Raw genomic sequence first — 17230 nt, 5'->3', positions numbered from 1 at the left:
TACGGCTGCTGTTATCAATATATTTTTTTATATTTATGTACATAATATATATGCACAGTGTTGGGGCTTATGAATGAATTAAATCGGATCAAGAGTCAAATATGACAACCGACTATTTATTAGAAAACCTCACTTCTGTATTAATAAATGTAACAGCGACAAATTGGCTGTTGTGTGCCGCATGGGCTGAAATGAGCCTCGGTTTCAGTTCCTGCAGCCGTGTCCTGTAAATGTGAAAGACTGCTGATTCATAAACAGCCCACAGAACCACAACTGACGTCTCTCTAGCTTCATCTGGTGGTTGGATGTTGACGTGCAGTCTCTAACCATCCTAAACTTATAGTAAAATAGCCTCACACAAACCTACTCTGCACCTTTAACCTTCTAGTGATTAATACTGGTTAACAGGTTGCTGTTTTATAATCAGATACACAGATTTTTTTTTTTTTTTAAAAAAAAAGAAAAGAGAACAAAAACTGGCAACAAGATCTGATTTTATCACCCAGGATGTAGCTATAACAGAAGTAGATTCTTTGACAGGAAAGTGGCACCGGATGAAAAACGGTCTTTTCATCTTAAGTGAGTTTCAGTCTGCTCAGTTGAAACTTATTACAAACCGTCCAGATCTAAATGTGCACTGGGAGCATCTTAATTACCTCCCAGGGCGCTTTTAGACACGCCACATTCCTCTATGAGTGTTTCCTACAAGGGGACACAAATGCTGTTAATTAAGTTTTATTTTCAAACATAACAAAAGTAGCTTCTGGTGACTTTACCGGCTCCTGTATTTCACATTCATGCAACAAAGAACTAGAAGGTTTTGCAATTTTTCTGTATTTTTTTTCCTGACCGAGATTTCGTTCCTCCTCTCAGAGATCTCTTATCGTTTTTTTTTTCTCCCTTTTCTCTTTTTGGTGTGTGTGTCTTTCCTGTCTTGTTTATTTTGTCTTTTTTTTTACCCTTTACAGTATCATGAGGCAAAGTCACTTGACAACTCTGATTGTTGTGTATTTCCTCACGTAGCCTCTGTCACTCTTCATTCAATGTCAGATGCTGTTAAACCCATTTTGAATGTAGTGTTTTTTTTCTTTATTTCAGTTGAAAAAATGAAAATAAAATATTCAAAAAAAAGGGTTTTGATTGAGTTAAATATTATTTTTTTCTAAATCTCTTCTTTGCAAAGGCAAATCACCAACGCTGACACACACACAAGACACTCTGTTTAGGACAGAGATTGTTATCATACGAGGAAGGATTTAATTTAAACAAAATTCTTAATGAATATATTTTGCATATATTAAGTGAACAATAGCAACCAGGATAATGACTTTATCCAGACCCTATTTTCTTATCCACTGCCCTTAAAAACTGATAATGTCAGTGGCGATCAGATGGGTGAAAAAAACGGTCAATCAGAAATGAAAGAGAAGAAGAAGAATCTTTATGTGGTTTACATGTTTTACATCAGATAGTTGTTCTCAGAATTTCACTGTCCATTTGTACAGTGGTTACTTTAAATTAAGTAAACCTGTTTATAATCTATTCTTGTATGTATAAAACATTAAATGTAAATGGTACTGATATTCAAGGAATTATAAAAAAGCCAACTTGTTTGTAATCATCACAGAAAATGATTAGGTACAATCCAAGTTATTATGTCTATGTAGAAACCCCTCAGGAGACACTGTCACCATCATTTAGTTGTTTAGTTAAGCTACGTTGTGTGTGTTAAAATTAATGTTTATCTGGTAAAAATACAATTAAAAGAAGTATGTGAGTGATGGAGTACACACCCATGGAAAAAAATCACAGTTTCATATTTCTTTCCTTTTAAAGTAAGGAAGATAGAATTAAGACTGGTTGAAAATCCCATTAAAAGCCTAAAACGAAAATACCCTCAAAGGGAAAATATATGATATGAAACTGGCAACACCAGCACACTCACTTTGGACCCAGTTAAGGAATGTAAAAGTCCTTGGTCAACAATGAGACGATGCATGGGATCTGCTTCTTGCCACTAAATCCAGGCGTGCTTGAAGAAGATTCAAACTTCCGAGACACCTTATAGTTGACTCGGGTCATGATCTGCATCAGCTCCAATTGTCCTCTATACTCCTGCAAAGCCTCACACAATGACTGCATGAACCAGGAGCCACAGGATGTGTTTCTCCATGAATAGTAGCCTGCGGGGCAAGTGACACTTTCAGCAGAGTAAGAAAAGACGCCTGGGAACAACAAATATGTTGGTAGCAATAAAGCATCTTCAAGACAGAGATATTAATAGTATTTTTCTATTGCTATTACTATTACTGGTTACCTGGAGCTGTGGAGAAGGCATACAAGAAGTCCGCCTCCAGAGGAATCTTCTCTGATGTTGACTCACTCACACTGTCGGTCTCGATATCAGCTCCTTCATCCAGGCTCATACCACGGCATGCCTGAAAGGTTCACGACAGTCATCAACTGTGCGAGTGTCCAGATGGTCTGAGGTTCACATTAACCACAAGAAAAACATTTAAAGTTTGTTCTTTCGTGGGCGTTTGTCGTAGGTTATTCATTTTGACTCCTGAGTTTTGAAAACTTTGCCAAATTGTTGTCTTCTTGTATGTGAAGCTGCGTAGTAAAGCCATGGTTTGCACAACATCAAACTACTGAGAGTCACTTTGAAAATGGAAAGAACAATAAAAAAAAAACACTGCCATATAAGCCTTTCATTGAAACATGAATATAAAAATACATTGCATTGGATGGAACAGCAGTGTCATGTTCATAGCCAACTTACCTGAATGAAGAAGAGTTTGGGTTTTCCCAGCAGACCCTTACATTGATTCCCTTTGAAACACTTTGTCAGGGTGTCGAACTTTTCAAAACCATCTGTGCCATATATCACTCCCTCGTCTCCATGACTAAGCAGCACACACACAAAGGATGCATTCTCACTGTGGTCCTCCTTGGACACTGAAGACACAGGGGACAACAGTATGTTAATGACACTGTCAACATTTTAGGATCAGTGTTTGACTATAATTCCTAGTTTACTCAATGGTATCTCTATGCTAGTGACTATAATTCTTAGGTTACTCAATGATATCTCTATGCCAATGATTATAATTCCTAGGTTACTCAATAATATCTCAATGCTAATGACAATAATTCTTAGGTAGTCAATGGTATCTCTATGCCAGTGACTATAATTCCTGGGTAGTCGATGGTATCTCTATGCCAGTGACTATAATTCCTGGGTAGTCGATGGTATCTCTATGCCAGTGACTATAATTCCTGGGTAGTCGATGGTATCTCTATGCCAGTGACTATAATTCCTGGGTAGTCGATGGTATCTCTATGCCAGTGACTATAATTCCTAGGTAGTCAATAGTATCTCTATGCCAATGACCATAATTCCTAGGTAGTCAATGGTATCTCTATGCTAGTGACTATAATTCTTAGGTCCTTCACTGGTTTTCCTACACTAGTGACTAGAATTCCCAGATCAGTCACTAGTATCTCAACACTTGCAACTTGAATTCCTATGTTAGTCATGGGTATGCCTTCACTAGTGACTAGGTTATTCCTAGGTTAATCACCAGTATCTCCCAGGCTGTCTCAACTACTATTCCTAATTTAGTCACTAGAAAGCTAGTTGCTAGCCTAGTGATATAAGCGACACTGACAACTCATGACAGTGAACCAGGATTGGGAGGATTTTCATTAAAACAGCAATAATCTTGAATGAATGCAAACTTTTCTTACCTTTTATCAAGAGCTCCTTCATCTGAGCCACAGTCTGGTCATTTACAACTGTGGCCTTGTAACCGAGAGAGCTGAAGGTCTTCAATGCGCAAGAGGCATCAACATCGGTCCCATTGCGCATACTCATCCCTAGAGAGACCCACGAACACGCAAAGGCACTATTACATTACAGTACACTGTTAAATGTCTGCTTCAAAGAACATGTCTGACCAGGATGACTCACAGATCATCTAAACTCATGTGTTTCTGATCACAAATGAGGAATGAAGCAGAAATTTTGACTCGTCACAAGAAGGAAAAGCTCTGTTGCATCTAATAACGTCAGTGGCTCTGTCGCATTCAAGTGTCCTAGTAACAGAAGGCAAGTGCAATACATTCCTGTGAAAGTAACATTATCTTTTTCCGTTTGTGCTTCATTTCTCTTTGTGCTTTTCATATTGTGACCCATCACAGTTTTATCTGGAAGAAGACACATGTGTCTTTCCGCAGAACTTGACTTCAGCCACATTCCTCCCACTTCTCAATTGATGCACAAAGGCATTCATTATGCGACACAGGTTGGAACTGGAATTCAGCACACCGTGTCTACCTGCTAAGCTATGCTAATACTAATGCTGGGTGACTTGCTAGACTGACGGAATGGTGCTCATTTTTGGGGAATACTGTAAAAATGTAGACAACTGTCCATGTGTCCACGACATGAAGGAGTGTGCATCTGTGTGTGTAAACAAACTGCTGGATGGGTGTATTTACCGGTACTCCTATGGAAGTTCTTATTGTTGATAATCAAACAGGTCCCGATGGAAGGGTAGTCCATCCTGTAGCGGTGGCAATCTAAATCTGTTTCATCTCTGCCACTGCGTCTGGCGTCCGGCTTTATTTTCTTAGTCTTACTGTTGGCAAACAAATAAGCACACACACTCGTAAACACACTCTGCTTAAAACCTGAAGAACCTGTTTAGCACAAGAACTGTTAACTACAATCTGTGCCTGATCACGCACGTCTCACACAGAGATGTAGATATTTCCTTATAAAGGTTGATGTATTACAGACAAACCTATTAAATCTAAGAGTGTGGCATAGACAAGGACTTTGTTTTATTCCACTTTATTATCCATCCAAGAGGGCATCCAGCTCTTTACCAATTGCGTTCTACTTTTGAATAATTCACGTCTTCACTGTGACAAGTTGAAGAAAAAAAATACAGTTTGCAGATTTTTTCTTTGAGAAAAGCAACAGGACGATAAAAACTGCTGAATTAATTACCAAAATAAGATTAATACATTAAAAAAGACAACGTTTAATTACCACACTTGAAAAAAAATTGCAAAGAATCAAGTTAAGGAGCTACACCATCAAGTAAAGTGCTACAATGGATTGATAATGTTTACTCCAAAAGGGATTTCTTGGAGAAGAAGGAAATTAAAAGCTTTCCAATATGGCTTAAACATTTAGGATTTCTTTAATGAGATATTATCTCAGGCAAACATGGAGAAGGGAGATCTTTGAAGGGATGGTGTTACCAATTATTATAAAATGTCTTGTTTGGCACAGATTTGGGTAGAAAATGAATTTCAAAATTATACATTTCAGAGGAAATGGTACATTATATTTAAAAGAGTAGCGAATTTTTAGTTGTCACAGGATGGATGGCAAGAGAGTACTGAGCACCAGCAGACAACCTGCTTCCCATCCTGTACAGACTATGGAGGGGAAACATATGTACAAGACCAAAGACATATCAAGATACAAGATGTTAAAGTACCGATAAAACTGATCATTTCCATCAACCATTATATTCCTTTTTCAGCTGAATTTGGCTGAAGATAGAGATACCTAATGTGGAAGACTGGGCTGAAACAATGAAAAATATATAGCATATATGATGACTACTTATTAAAAGGTATTAAAAGCATCTGGGAGACGTGGACTGCACATACAACGCAAATCCATTTGGACTAAATAAGACAGAGTGTCTGATGACGCAAAGTTTGAAATGTTGTTTGAGCACTAGTACTGCTACTAGTAGCAAACCACTAAAATAGGTATCGTTGCTGATGCATATTTAACCCTGCTCCACTTTAAGGTGAGGGTGGTAACTTATATGCAGATCTGACGAGTTTTGAGAGACTGCAAAAGAGGAACACACCCAGCCACAGTACAGCCACATAGCTACTGCGCTCGCTACGACTGTGACGTGAACGTTAATGTTCACTCTTGAAGTCCAGTTATCCCACACAGGTCCAAACACTGTGGGTTTGATCATGTTCGTCAACACATGGGCAGTCAAGACAGTGAATAACTACCTCTTAAACGGAATGGAAAAACTATCCACATCGTCCTCATGACTCTGTGTGTCTCTGTCACCGCCATCGTCAGCCATATCGCTGCAGACATAGGAAGAAGAGAAGGTGAAGAAATTAGAACACGTGTGACACCTGTAAGACATTGATAGGGAAGCTAAAGCTAAAGCTAGCTTATGACCACCTTCCTAATATTGTCTAGGTTTCTCTTGTGCCTCTAAAACAGCTTTATTCTAAAAAAAATTAAATAAAATCTCGCCATTAAGCCTTTATCGGAGACTACACCTAGAGTAAAGCAACATTTGTTTGTCATAATGTTTTCAGTGCAACAAGTTCATATTTCCCTTGAAGGACATTGGCTTTCATCTGTATCACCAATTTGTGCTTTTATTGTTGCTTATTACTGTTTTGAAGGCAATGTAGTTGCAGAATTGCTGTTTTTTGTTTTGTTTTTGCTTTTTTAGCTGTTCCTAAATTGTTGAGTGTTTTTGCTATGGCATGCCTGTCTGCCTGGTCTGGTCTAGGTTTGTGGTAACAACCACACAACTGTCCAGAAGAACACTGAATTGTCACAAGATGCTCAATGTTATTCACTTCTCTGTCAGTGGTCGTAATGTTGTGGCTGAGTATATGAACAAAACACATTTAAATGCATAGAAAAATATACAAATGCAGAGTTATACATACTGCAGTTCCCACTGACTACAGAATAAATATAAATGTTATATATTTTTTTTTTGTAGTGAAAATCAGCCGATGTAATCTAAACACTACATTTTTTATCTCAAATTAAAGTTTACAAAGCTTCAGAGGCAATAACGAGGACAAATAAAGCACAGCGGTTTTTCATTATATTAAAGTTTGCTTTAGCTGATGCAAACAGCTTTATGGGTTTCACAGTTCAAAAGTCAACTCTCTGGTGAACTCATTCAGAGATCATGGTGCACACGCCTTCAGTTTCAGTCATCAGACCAAGATCAGGAGATAATGATATGAATTATGGTGGACTGTTATAGTTATGGTTATAGTGATAGTGATAGTTACAGTTAAGTCCTGGGCTTGGTTTCTCAGATATTGCTGTCAACACAAAGAACGAGAACTTGTTTAGTATAAACACAACAGCTCATTTGACAACGGTGAGGAACCAAGGCAGGATTTCCTGACATTCTTGTGTTATGTGGAGAAAATAAGGCCATCAAAACAAAGGTACTTGGGCTCATTTGTGGGCTTAGTGGCTGCCAAAGTTTGCACGATAAGCCCAGTGGTTAATCCTGTTATTAACTTTTGTTATTAGCCTGGTTTAAGGTTAAAAGTGGCACCAAGACAACTCACAAGGCGTGTATAATTTTACACTGCATGTCGGTGTGAAAGGCTCGGAGTTGCTGCAGGGACATGCAGGGGTATTGACGTGGGTTTGGAGCTGTTAAGACATGCTGCAGCTCATAACGAAACCCCACTGACTCAACAGGAAATTGTTAGAAGCAGCGGCGACAAAAGCGATACTGACCGGGCATTAGTCGTGTCTTTCTGTGTGTGTAAACACCGAAAACAATTATGTCAGGTTAAGAAGCAACATTAGCTGACTGTGATACTGCAATATTATCATTGTGCTTGCAAAAAAAATACACAGGAATTGGATATATGAGCACCGTATTAATTTAAAACAGCTCCTACCTCATATGACTGTAAAAGAAACAACAACTATATAACTAAACCAGGTTGACATGTTTCGATTTAGCTGCAGTCAAACTCGTAAGTGTAAATAACAATGATAGGAACACATAATAATATACATACCTGGTTTAATTCGTCGCAGAGACCTTAAGTAGACAGACAGGTAGCTACAGGTTCAACGTACTAATTTAATCCAATGTCACCGGGAACTAAACGTCACAATTCAAAGAGCAGCCCTGAAACTTTCAGCCAATCACGAACGTTTTTCCTTCAGAGGGCGGGACTTCCTGCGTTTTAAACTTAAAAGCTGATTGGCTCAGAAAACTGTCCGTTACCGTGACGACCACAATTAAGAATTGGACATATATTTAATGATCCACGAGGGAAATTGCTTTGTCACCGTAGCTTCGTTGCACATAACGTTACCATTGTATCATCAGGTCCACCTTATCTACCTATGTAAATGCCTTATTCAGTGTTTTTGTTTTTATTTTTACTTCTATTTTTTTTTCTTATTCTATTGTATTTTATTGTATTCAATACCGGACTGCCATGACGACCTAATTTACCTTCGGGGATGAATAAAGTAATCTTTATTTATTCATCATAACTAACTATCTAAACTAACTTTAATGATCAGAATAGCTTAGTTGCACATGCATAAAAAAACTCTTAAAAACCACAAGTAAAAAGAAAGATATATAAGAATAAATTAAATTTAAAAGACATACTATCTAGTAAAATAAAATAACCATTGTAATTGCAATATGAATTAATTTACAAAAGTAGTTGTCAAAATAAATAATAATGATTATTATCATTAAAGGTTGTTCAATAATAACAGACTTATGACGTTGGACAGTTTTAAGTCACTTCTATTCTCTAATCCCTTTAAAGAAAGAAAAAGAAACATGTTGTGAGTCTCACACCTGATAGACTTTGATGTTGTTTATCGTTTGCATATCTTTCACAATCCAGAGCAGCAGGTCCCTCACAGCCTCATCTGAAGGTATATCCTCGGACTCTACAAGTTAAAAGGAAGAGGTCCGTCCACGGTGACTGGTACAAACGGTATCCGTGGCTTGAATACTCTCAAAGCCGAGACGCGTCCAAACGAGGTCACCCAACAAAGTCACTGTGAGACAGGAGAGGCAAAAAACAGGGGGGACATGTATTCTGAAATATTAAGAGTTGATTGCCAAACTTGATTGTCAAACCCAGTGGTACAGAAAAAAATGACAGGAAGCCACAATCCAAATGGTCAAATGGCAACTATGGCTCGTGACAACAAAATAGAGGAAGTTGAGTGTTCTCTTTGATTGTTGGTGAAGCCAAATATGTGAAAAAGAAAGGACAGATCTTACTGGTACTTCCTATGAAAGTTTTCTTGACAAGCAACAAGATTGGGCGAAAACGGAGGACAAAATAATCCACAGCTTGGGAATATATGAATTTACAGATCCAATGTTGTTGGACCAGGTTATGGTGGAGCATCTGTAATGAGGAGTGGCAGCCAGAATAAAGACTGACGCAAAACATGCATTTTATGTACATTGTAATTCACATGGTGGTCATGATGTAGATATTTGGCCTGCAGGAATTTAATGTGCAAATTACCAGCTGTGCTTCATGTTTTGCACGACACTTCTACAGAAAATTGTGGAGAAAGATCCGTACATGCTCGAGGTTTACTTTCTCACTTAAATCTAAGCTTTGTCAGTCTTCTCGCAACTTTCTGAAGCTGCCATCTGATAGCAGTGGGTTTACTACTGACGCACTTAAAGACTCACTTCAGGAGTACAGCAGTGACTCATTTGTTGACAGTCTGTGGAAAGATAATGTCGCCACAAAGTGTAATATAGCTACTGGAAATGGTAAGAAGAGGAGATCTCAAAGAGTTAGCTCCAGACTTGGTGGGGCCTCTCATAACATCTACAATAGGTCAGAGCAAACGTAATAATGGTGACAAGAATAATTTTTAGGAGAACGATGTTCTGCCTCATTGTGGACAACATACTTGGAGAGTTAGACGGGCGTTTCTCCAAAAATAAATGTGATCTAATGAGAGGGATACATGCTCTGAACCCAAACGGCACACGTTTCCTTCCAGAGGAAGCAGTTTGTCTCCTAGGAGAATTTCATTAAAGCGATTCTGATGATCTCAGTCATGAACTCAACCAAGTCAGGAGGCTTATGCAAAGGAAATGCAGAAGTTGACAAGTATAGTTGAACTTTTAGTGTTCCATGAGCTCTTCCGTCTGTGGAGGTCAACAGTGCAGCTTCTCCACTAATAAAAACCGATCAAGACTCATTTATGCATAACTACAGCAGAAGTCAGACTGGGCAACTTGGGCGTCTTTAGCACTTAGTCCAGAAGAGCTAAGTGTCTCTAATGATTTACAGCTTTTAAAATTTGTTACACTGCATGGAGACGTAGTTAAGTTACATCCTGAATCTACAGAGGCGTGACCAAAGTTCTGCCCCCTGTCAAGGCACGAGCAAAAGAGGAAAAAATAAATAAAAATAAAGTAAAATCAATGAGTAGCCAGCTCTCACCCGAGCATCAGCTCTTTTACTTGTGACACATTATGAGCGGAAGTCACACAGGAAACCAGACAGTGGTGTAGGCTGCTGTGTGTTTCCAACTCCATTTCAGAGCAGAATTTCAATTTGTTGATCTGCATACTTCTAGAACAACTTTTATTATTACTATTATTTGCATTTATTATACACATTCAGAACACGTTTTACATTTAGTCTGAGAGGGTACAATGCTGGCAGTATATAAAATACAACATCCAAACCAATCTGAGCTGTTAATGAATCCAGCATCTTTAGTATTATAGTACAATATGTGGTCTCGGTTAGCTTCAAATCCTATATAGTTGTGTATGTGTGCTGGATATAACGTGATATTCCCACACGTTTATTTCTTCTCAGCTTTTTCCTCTGCCACCTTGACATACTTTGCCTCCAGCAGCAGAGCCGGTAAACTGGACGCCCCGTACTGAAAAGAAAGAAGGAATAAATTACCACCAGCCGGTCGCTAAAACAGCAGGAATTAATCTTTTTCAGAAGGTGTTGGTTTCTAAAGGAAATACTGAGCGTACCGTCTCCTTCTCCTTGGGGTGTTTGCGTCGGTAGTCCAGGTATCGTCTGTTTAGCTCTTTGACGTCCTGGAGGAACTCGTGGCCTCGTCTCAGATCAGCTAATCTGACTTCTAGCTGAGTCTTTTCCTTCTTCAGCAGCCCCACCTGCCTCTCTGCCCTGTGGAAACAAACCCACTCAGGCTAAATTCACTCATTTAAGTATTTCATTGAAAGCATTTACTTGTATTTTATTTATTTTTTTTAGGAGAAGTAGCGTTTTTTAACAGTTAAAAACATTTTTCTTATGCTAATTTGCATTTATGAAAATAGTTGACTTGATTCTCACCTCATCAGCTCGTGTTTGACATTCAGCATTCTCTGTGTCTTTTTACGGATCAACGAACCCACCTGACACGCAAAGACGCACAAAACAAAGTTGAAGTTGGACAAAAGTCACATTTAAGCTGCAAAACGAAGAAAAGCGCTGGACAAACAAGCCCCAAGAGCCACAAGCCTAAAAAAAAAAAAGGTAAACGTATTCACCTTGGTGTTTTCTCTCTGCAGAACCCTGAACTCCTTACAGGAAGAGATCTGGAAGAGTGAAGAAAACAGAAATTACTTTAGTTTCAGTGTTTTTCGTATTGTAGTAAAATGTTTTAAAGCCTGTGATGTGCTAAGAAGAAGAAAAATGAAAAAGATGCAGGCAGAATGACGATGATGTCATGTTTGATTATAAGGTTGTACTGATTACAGTGATATGTGTGATTATAATGTCATTAGTTATAGATTATAATATGATGTTTGATATGATGGGACTTCACCAGGTATATGCTACTAGAACACAGAGGGAGAGCACTGAAAACAAAGTATATCTACCGTATTCCTCACAAGAGCACGTGTGTAAGGGCACGTTATATGTAGAAGGTAGTTGAACTCATTGCCAGTTTGTAATAAACTTCATTATTTTTAAAAAATAGGCTTAGAACTGAAAGTAAGGGTGTAAAATGGGCTGACTTTATAAAACTGGGAACCTAGGGGAATTCTGAAGTAGTTGATAACGGCGCAATGGCACGGTGCAGATAGATAAGAACAACTGACACACAAGGTCATGAAAACCTCAGCAACAGTGACGACGACAATTTCTTACAGTGTAACTGGTTTAAATGAAGGGGTGGTATAAGAGTGTACCCCAAACGTAGGGGATGGACAGAAGGTGGGACCTGTGGTGTCCCAAAAGTAAAAAAGATGAGAACAAAGGCCTTTACACTTTAGAGTGGGATTGTGGTGAACTTTTGCGCAATAAAGACTCTGATGCTCTGAATGCAGACTCCAAAGAGAAGACTCCCCCAGGCTGAACTTTCTTTGACAAAGGTCTCCTATTTGACACAGTTTGACTCATGGGTGCAGAGTGAGCTCTTTCTCATAACTTTCAGTGAGGAGTCACGCACAACAACACTCCCTGAAGTCTCTCCTTCCCTGGCCTTTAGCAACATACACGTGAGCACGAATGCCTGAGAATCAAATAAAATAAATCATATTAATTAATCGTTAAGGTGCTGTAAATTATTCTCTCAAATTAATGGTTATTAAATGAAGGTTTACTACACTAGTAAACTGCCACATTGTTGCCAGTATATTAGTTTCATTATCATGAGTCACACCTGTTTAAACAATATTAAGAAGGGGGTCATAATCTAATGCCCGATCGGTACAAGTTTATAGTTTAAAAATCCAGCATCGTCATGATCATTTTGGATTAAAAACATCTTGATGGCACAGATACGCATTTGTAGTATTGTTGTGTATCTCTGTCTTTATTGACAACAACCGAAATGTTTGTTTATATCATCAACAAATCAGGTTGTGCTGGTAGTCAGAGTTTCTGCAGGTTTGAACAAGTGGGTTAAACGGGTTCAATTTAAGACTTACATGAAGTATGAAAAGTTAGGAAAATCAGAGACCCAGAATGATTTATAATAATAAATAATAGACGATAGGCCGGGGCCAGAGGGATCATACTGTAAAATGTATGTAAGGATTTATGACTTGACTAAATGTAATTTAAGATCTACAATGTAAAATAAACTCGTATTTAAGGCTTTTTTTTTTAAGGCTTTAAATTAGAATTATCAAATCTGAGACTTTTTAAGACTCTGTGGAAACTAAAAGTAGGTGGCAGCACATTTTAAAAGCCCTTTTTTTTTTAAAAAAAAATTGAAATTTCTGTTTCAAAAGTCTAGTTTCTATTTTCTGAACAATTTGTGTGTAATATGAACCAGGACCAAGCAAAGTGTGACCTTTTCAGAAAGCTGGTCTCTGACGTTGTCGGAGAAAGAATCGATGGACTGTTTGACTGCTTCCGACTTCACCGTCTCCCTGAGAACAAACACAATCCGTTTATTCACATCTAGAATTAAGATGACAGAAAGACGAGAATCTGAGCAGCCGCTGAGTCGGTAGCGTGAAGTGAAAAGAGTTGGATCCAAGACCCCTTAGAGCAGAGGTGTCAAACTCTTATTAGTTCAGGGGCCACGTACAGAACAATATGATCTCAAGGGGCCAGACCTTCAAATAATGACAACTTCAAATGTTTCCCTTTGTTTTAGCACAAAGAAGTACATTATGAAAGTGTTTACATTTAATGAACTGCACTATTACAAAATCTTTTATGAACAACCAGATGTTTCTTGAGAAAAAGTAGTGCAATTTCTGTATGTCTCATATTGTGTTATGTCCACAGCTCTTACTAAAATTGTGTGAAAAGTAGGAAAAGTAGTTATTTTTATTGGAAAATTTGCAAAATTTGCAGTTAATGTCTTCAATGTAATTTTTGCACTTTGCAAATTCATCCAGCGGGCCAGATCGGACCCTCTGGCGGGCCGCTTTTGGCCCGCGGGCCACGTGTTTGACACCTGTGCCTTAGAGGTACTGGGAGCAGTAATCGATCAGATGTGAGAATTCACCTGTACTGGTCACAGAAGTCGAGGAAGGCGTCCAGCACCACCTCTAACTCGGTTTGCGTCTTACGACTTTGCTTCTTCCTCCTCTGTTTGTCTGTTTTGTCTTCCGCAGATGTGCTGCCTTCAGGTGGTAGAAACAGATGTCAGTGGTTCAATGGCTCAAGTTTCCCAAGGAATAGTGAAAAGTGCTTTTTGTAAAACTCATTAACATCAGTTTGCCTCATTTTAATGCGTATTTTTGGTATAAAGCGTTGCTCTTTTACTCTTTTCTCTGACCTGATGATGAAGATTTCTTATGTTTTGGTTTTTTGAGTGAAGACTTCCCGGTTGTGCCCAGACCGGCCATCCTGGCTTTCTTCGGACTCGGCTTCTGAATAAAAGAAAGAAAAGGAAAAAAGATGAGCCGTCAGTGGCTCCCGGTGGAAGTCGTCTTCTGACGTCCGTCCACTCCCTACCCATTCGGACTCTTCGTCACCCTCCTCATCGGAGGACAGGTCTCTCCTGGGCCTCTGTTTGGAAGAAAGGAAAGTCTCAGTAAAGCCTCATTTTAACTTGTTTGTTTTCTAATGCGTCGCTAAAGAAACTCACTGGCTCACCTGTGACTCAGTGCCACTGTCTGATCTGGTCTTCTTGTCCTTCTTCGGCGGCTGATTCTCCTCTGGCCTTGTAGGGACACAACAAACAGACAAGTTAATAAATAATAACACGAGTCAGACGAGCAAGTGCACGGACAAAGAGGAACAGACACTTCTTTAAACGAACGTATCAATGAATGAATTTATTTCGTACAAACGTATAAAAATATGTACATACAAAAAGAAAGAAATGATGATTATGAACAAAAACAACAAAATAATTGGACAAAAAAATAACAGAAACACAGCTTATTTGTTCAAAAAAGGAATTTGAAGAAGTAAACACTTCTTTTTAAATTCCTTCCTCTCATCCCTCAGTTTGTATCTTCATTTATTCTTAATAAACATCTATATAATTATAAATATATAGCATATATAGCTTACATTAATATCTACATGAACATACAATTTTAATTATACTACATACATATCCATATATATTTATATTAGTGTATTTGTGTACTGTATTTTGTCACTTGCGGGCAATTCAACTCTGCTGCTTCTTCACAGGTTTAATACATGATGTTATGTTAAGTCCCAGTGTTAAGTTCATGCAGTGGTATAGTTGCTCAAATAGGGGCATTTGGCTAATTTGTACGTACATATATATGCTACATATGTATTTTCCGCATAGATGAATGAATTTTTTTGTTTTGTCTTTTTTGTCTAGTCGTCCAGTTTCATTCAAACTTTTGTTTACACACTAGTTTCATATTTCACATTCAGCCAAACGTCTGACAGCTGGTTGGTGGTTAACCTTTAATGGGGCAAGGAACCAGGTACAGTCACTCAGTGAGGTTTAGAAGAATGTGGTTTTCACACAACCAACTCAGGAAACATTCTCAGGTCAAATGTGGTCCGCAAGGAAGGAAGAAGTGTCCTAATGTGAGTATGCTGACAAATCAGCGCTAATATTCGAATGTTTAACACTTAAGGACGAGGGACCATATAAGGTAACTTTATTAATCTTGATTTTCTCAATGAAAATAAAAAGTCTTCCCATGCCCTACAATAATAACGCTTGAAATTTAGAATCTCCAAGTGTGTCAATGAGTTCCCTATAAATGTTTAATGCCGGCCTTTATATGTGACCTCACCTTCCTTCACTCTTTCTCATTGCAGGCTTCTTCCCAACTAAACCTCTCTTGATTTCTGGAGCAGGAGCTGTTTTCTTCTTCTTCTTCTTCTTCTTCTTCTTCTCCACATCTAACTCTACTCTTTCCTCTTCAGGCCTGACCAGTACGGAAATAGTTTTAAAAAAAAAATGCATGGACCACTTTGGAAAGTTAAGTGTCAAGAAAACCCTTTTTAGCCGTACCTGCTTTTGACCTTATCTCCAGTACTTCTCTTTCTCTTTTTCTTTTCCTCTTCTTCCTCGTTGTCTCCAGCCCCCTTCGTCCCCTTCCTCTTGACAACAGCTCCTGCTCTTCCTCTCTCCATCATTTTGTCATCTAAAAGATTCAGATCTTCGTCTATGGCTGTGCTGTGCAGAGGGTTACCTAGGCAACACAGGGTTTGGCACGGTCCGTTAGTTTGACTTCCTGCTTGCTAGACTAAACAGGAATATAATAAATAAAAAATACACTGACGTGGATACACAAAGATAAAGACTCACCATTATTCCTCTGCAGTCCCTCCAGGAAGCTGGCGTTGTCTATGGTGGACAGGTTGGGGTTTTCCATTTCATTATTAGGTTTCTGGAGAGGAATACATCACCAAATCCATAATTTAAAGTGCATTAACAGGTATAATAACACGTGTTGACGTCTTCCTCAATAAAACTGTTGACATTAAGGCAACAACCCATTCAGGTGATCGTTGGTGGACTCACCTGTCTCTCCCCCGGTGGCGCTTGGAGCACTTTGGCCCCCCTACGCTTTTTGGCACTGTGGAAATAAGAGAAAGTCTTTACATTGGGAGCCGTGGACTCTGTACGGACAGTCCCCGATTTGGATAACTTGTTCCGGAAAACGTCCCCGATTTTAGCGATTTATGAATGAGAAAAAAAATGTTGCGCGCAGAGTACAACAAGGGTTATTACGGTAGGCGGATATTAAACGCTTAGTGAGTATGTTGTGCGTGCGCAGACTACAAATATTACGGTAACCGGATATGTTTAATAATCAACGTTTAAACATAAACGTTTGAGATGAATGAAGATTAAAATACGTATTATCTTGTAAACTAAAAGAGAAAATAGTGTAAGCAGAAAATATACAGAATGATGTCATGAACAAATGTACATAAATAGTGACCGTAAGCGTGTCCAACAGATTTAAACGGAATTCTTCGCAAACAGAAGAGAAAATGGCACGTTTGAGGAGTTGCGGGATTGACCCTTGTTAAGTTTATACGTCACAATTCGTATTTTTCTCACCTCATTGGAAACAGACGTAGCTAAACTAGCAGCTATGTTTTGTAAACACACCGAAGCGACTTCCCGCAAAATATTTCGAGTTCCGGACTGTACCATTCCACACAAGCAGGGGTGGGTGGAGATTATAATTAAATAACAAAAAATATTTACAGCGCAACGAGAGAAGTGAGAGAAGACGCTAATGGAACGAATTTGAAAACGGCGAGGTGTGTTTGTATTCAAGATGTACACATTTTACTTGAAATAAGTGCCAGCTGTACATATTGTATGAATTATCCACCCATAGCGGATTAGACTAAAATTCGGTCCTACGGTGAGCGAGAGGGTTCATTCTGTATGCGCATTTGAACGATATTAGATGACAATCAAGCATCAAGTACTGTCTCTTGGAATAAAAAGCAAGACCCTGATTATTTATTAACAGCATAATTAAAATAAAAC

General features: G+C 38.6%; 2 protein-coding genes across 4 annotated transcripts; both read right to left on the bottom strand.

Moving 5' to 3' along the window:
• Positions 1 to 1419: 1419 nt before the first annotated feature.
• Positions 1420 to 7996, bottom strand: LOC125007842 (caspase-3-like). 2 transcript variants are annotated; one of them, XM_047584681.1, is made up of 7 exons: positions 7852 to 7996; positions 6058 to 6138; positions 4504 to 4643; positions 3751 to 3879; positions 2783 to 2958; positions 2318 to 2438; positions 1420 to 2183 (listed from the first exon to the last, which is right to left on the bottom strand). In XM_047584681.1, exons 2-7 carry the CDS (start codon positions 6132 to 6134, stop codon positions 1957 to 1959), a joined length of 870 nt encoding a protein of 289 aa, XP_047440637.1. In that variant the 5' UTR covers positions 6135 to 6138; positions 7852 to 7996; the 3' UTR covers positions 1420 to 1956. The 2 variants fall into 2 exon arrangements, with proteins under 2 accessions (XP_047440637.1, XP_047440638.1); XM_047584682.1 differs by lacking the exon at positions 7852 to 7996 and adding an exon at positions 7562 to 7576.
• A 2261-nt stretch (positions 7997 to 10257) lies between these two features.
• cenpu (centromere protein U) lies at positions 10258 to 16884 on the bottom strand. Of its 2 annotated transcripts, XM_047585312.1 has the most exons (14): positions 16790 to 16884; positions 16244 to 16298; positions 16028 to 16109; positions 15731 to 15911; positions 15510 to 15644; positions 14374 to 14440; positions 14233 to 14286; positions 14054 to 14147; positions 13781 to 13898; positions 13115 to 13193; positions 11361 to 11408; positions 11164 to 11225; positions 10839 to 10995; positions 10258 to 10735 (listed from the first exon to the last, which is right to left on the bottom strand). In XM_047585312.1, exons 1-14 carry the CDS (start codon positions 16792 to 16794, stop codon positions 10655 to 10657), a joined length of 1218 nt encoding a protein of 405 aa, XP_047441268.1. In that variant the 5' UTR covers positions 16795 to 16884; the 3' UTR covers positions 10258 to 10654. The 2 variants fall into 2 exon arrangements, with proteins under 2 accessions (XP_047441268.1, XP_047441269.1); XM_047585313.1 differs by lacking the exon at positions 15510 to 15644.
• Positions 16885 to 17230: the final 346 nt, after the last annotated feature.

The sequence above is a fragment of the Mugil cephalus genome, chromosome 5 (assembly GCF_022458985.1).
Source record: "Mugil cephalus isolate CIBA_MC_2020 chromosome 5, CIBA_Mcephalus_1.1, whole genome shotgun sequence".
In the NCBI taxonomy this organism is placed as follows: Eukaryota; Metazoa; Chordata; class Actinopteri; order Mugiliformes; family Mugilidae; genus Mugil; species Mugil cephalus.
This window is presented reverse-complemented; position numbering and strand designations above follow the sequence as displayed.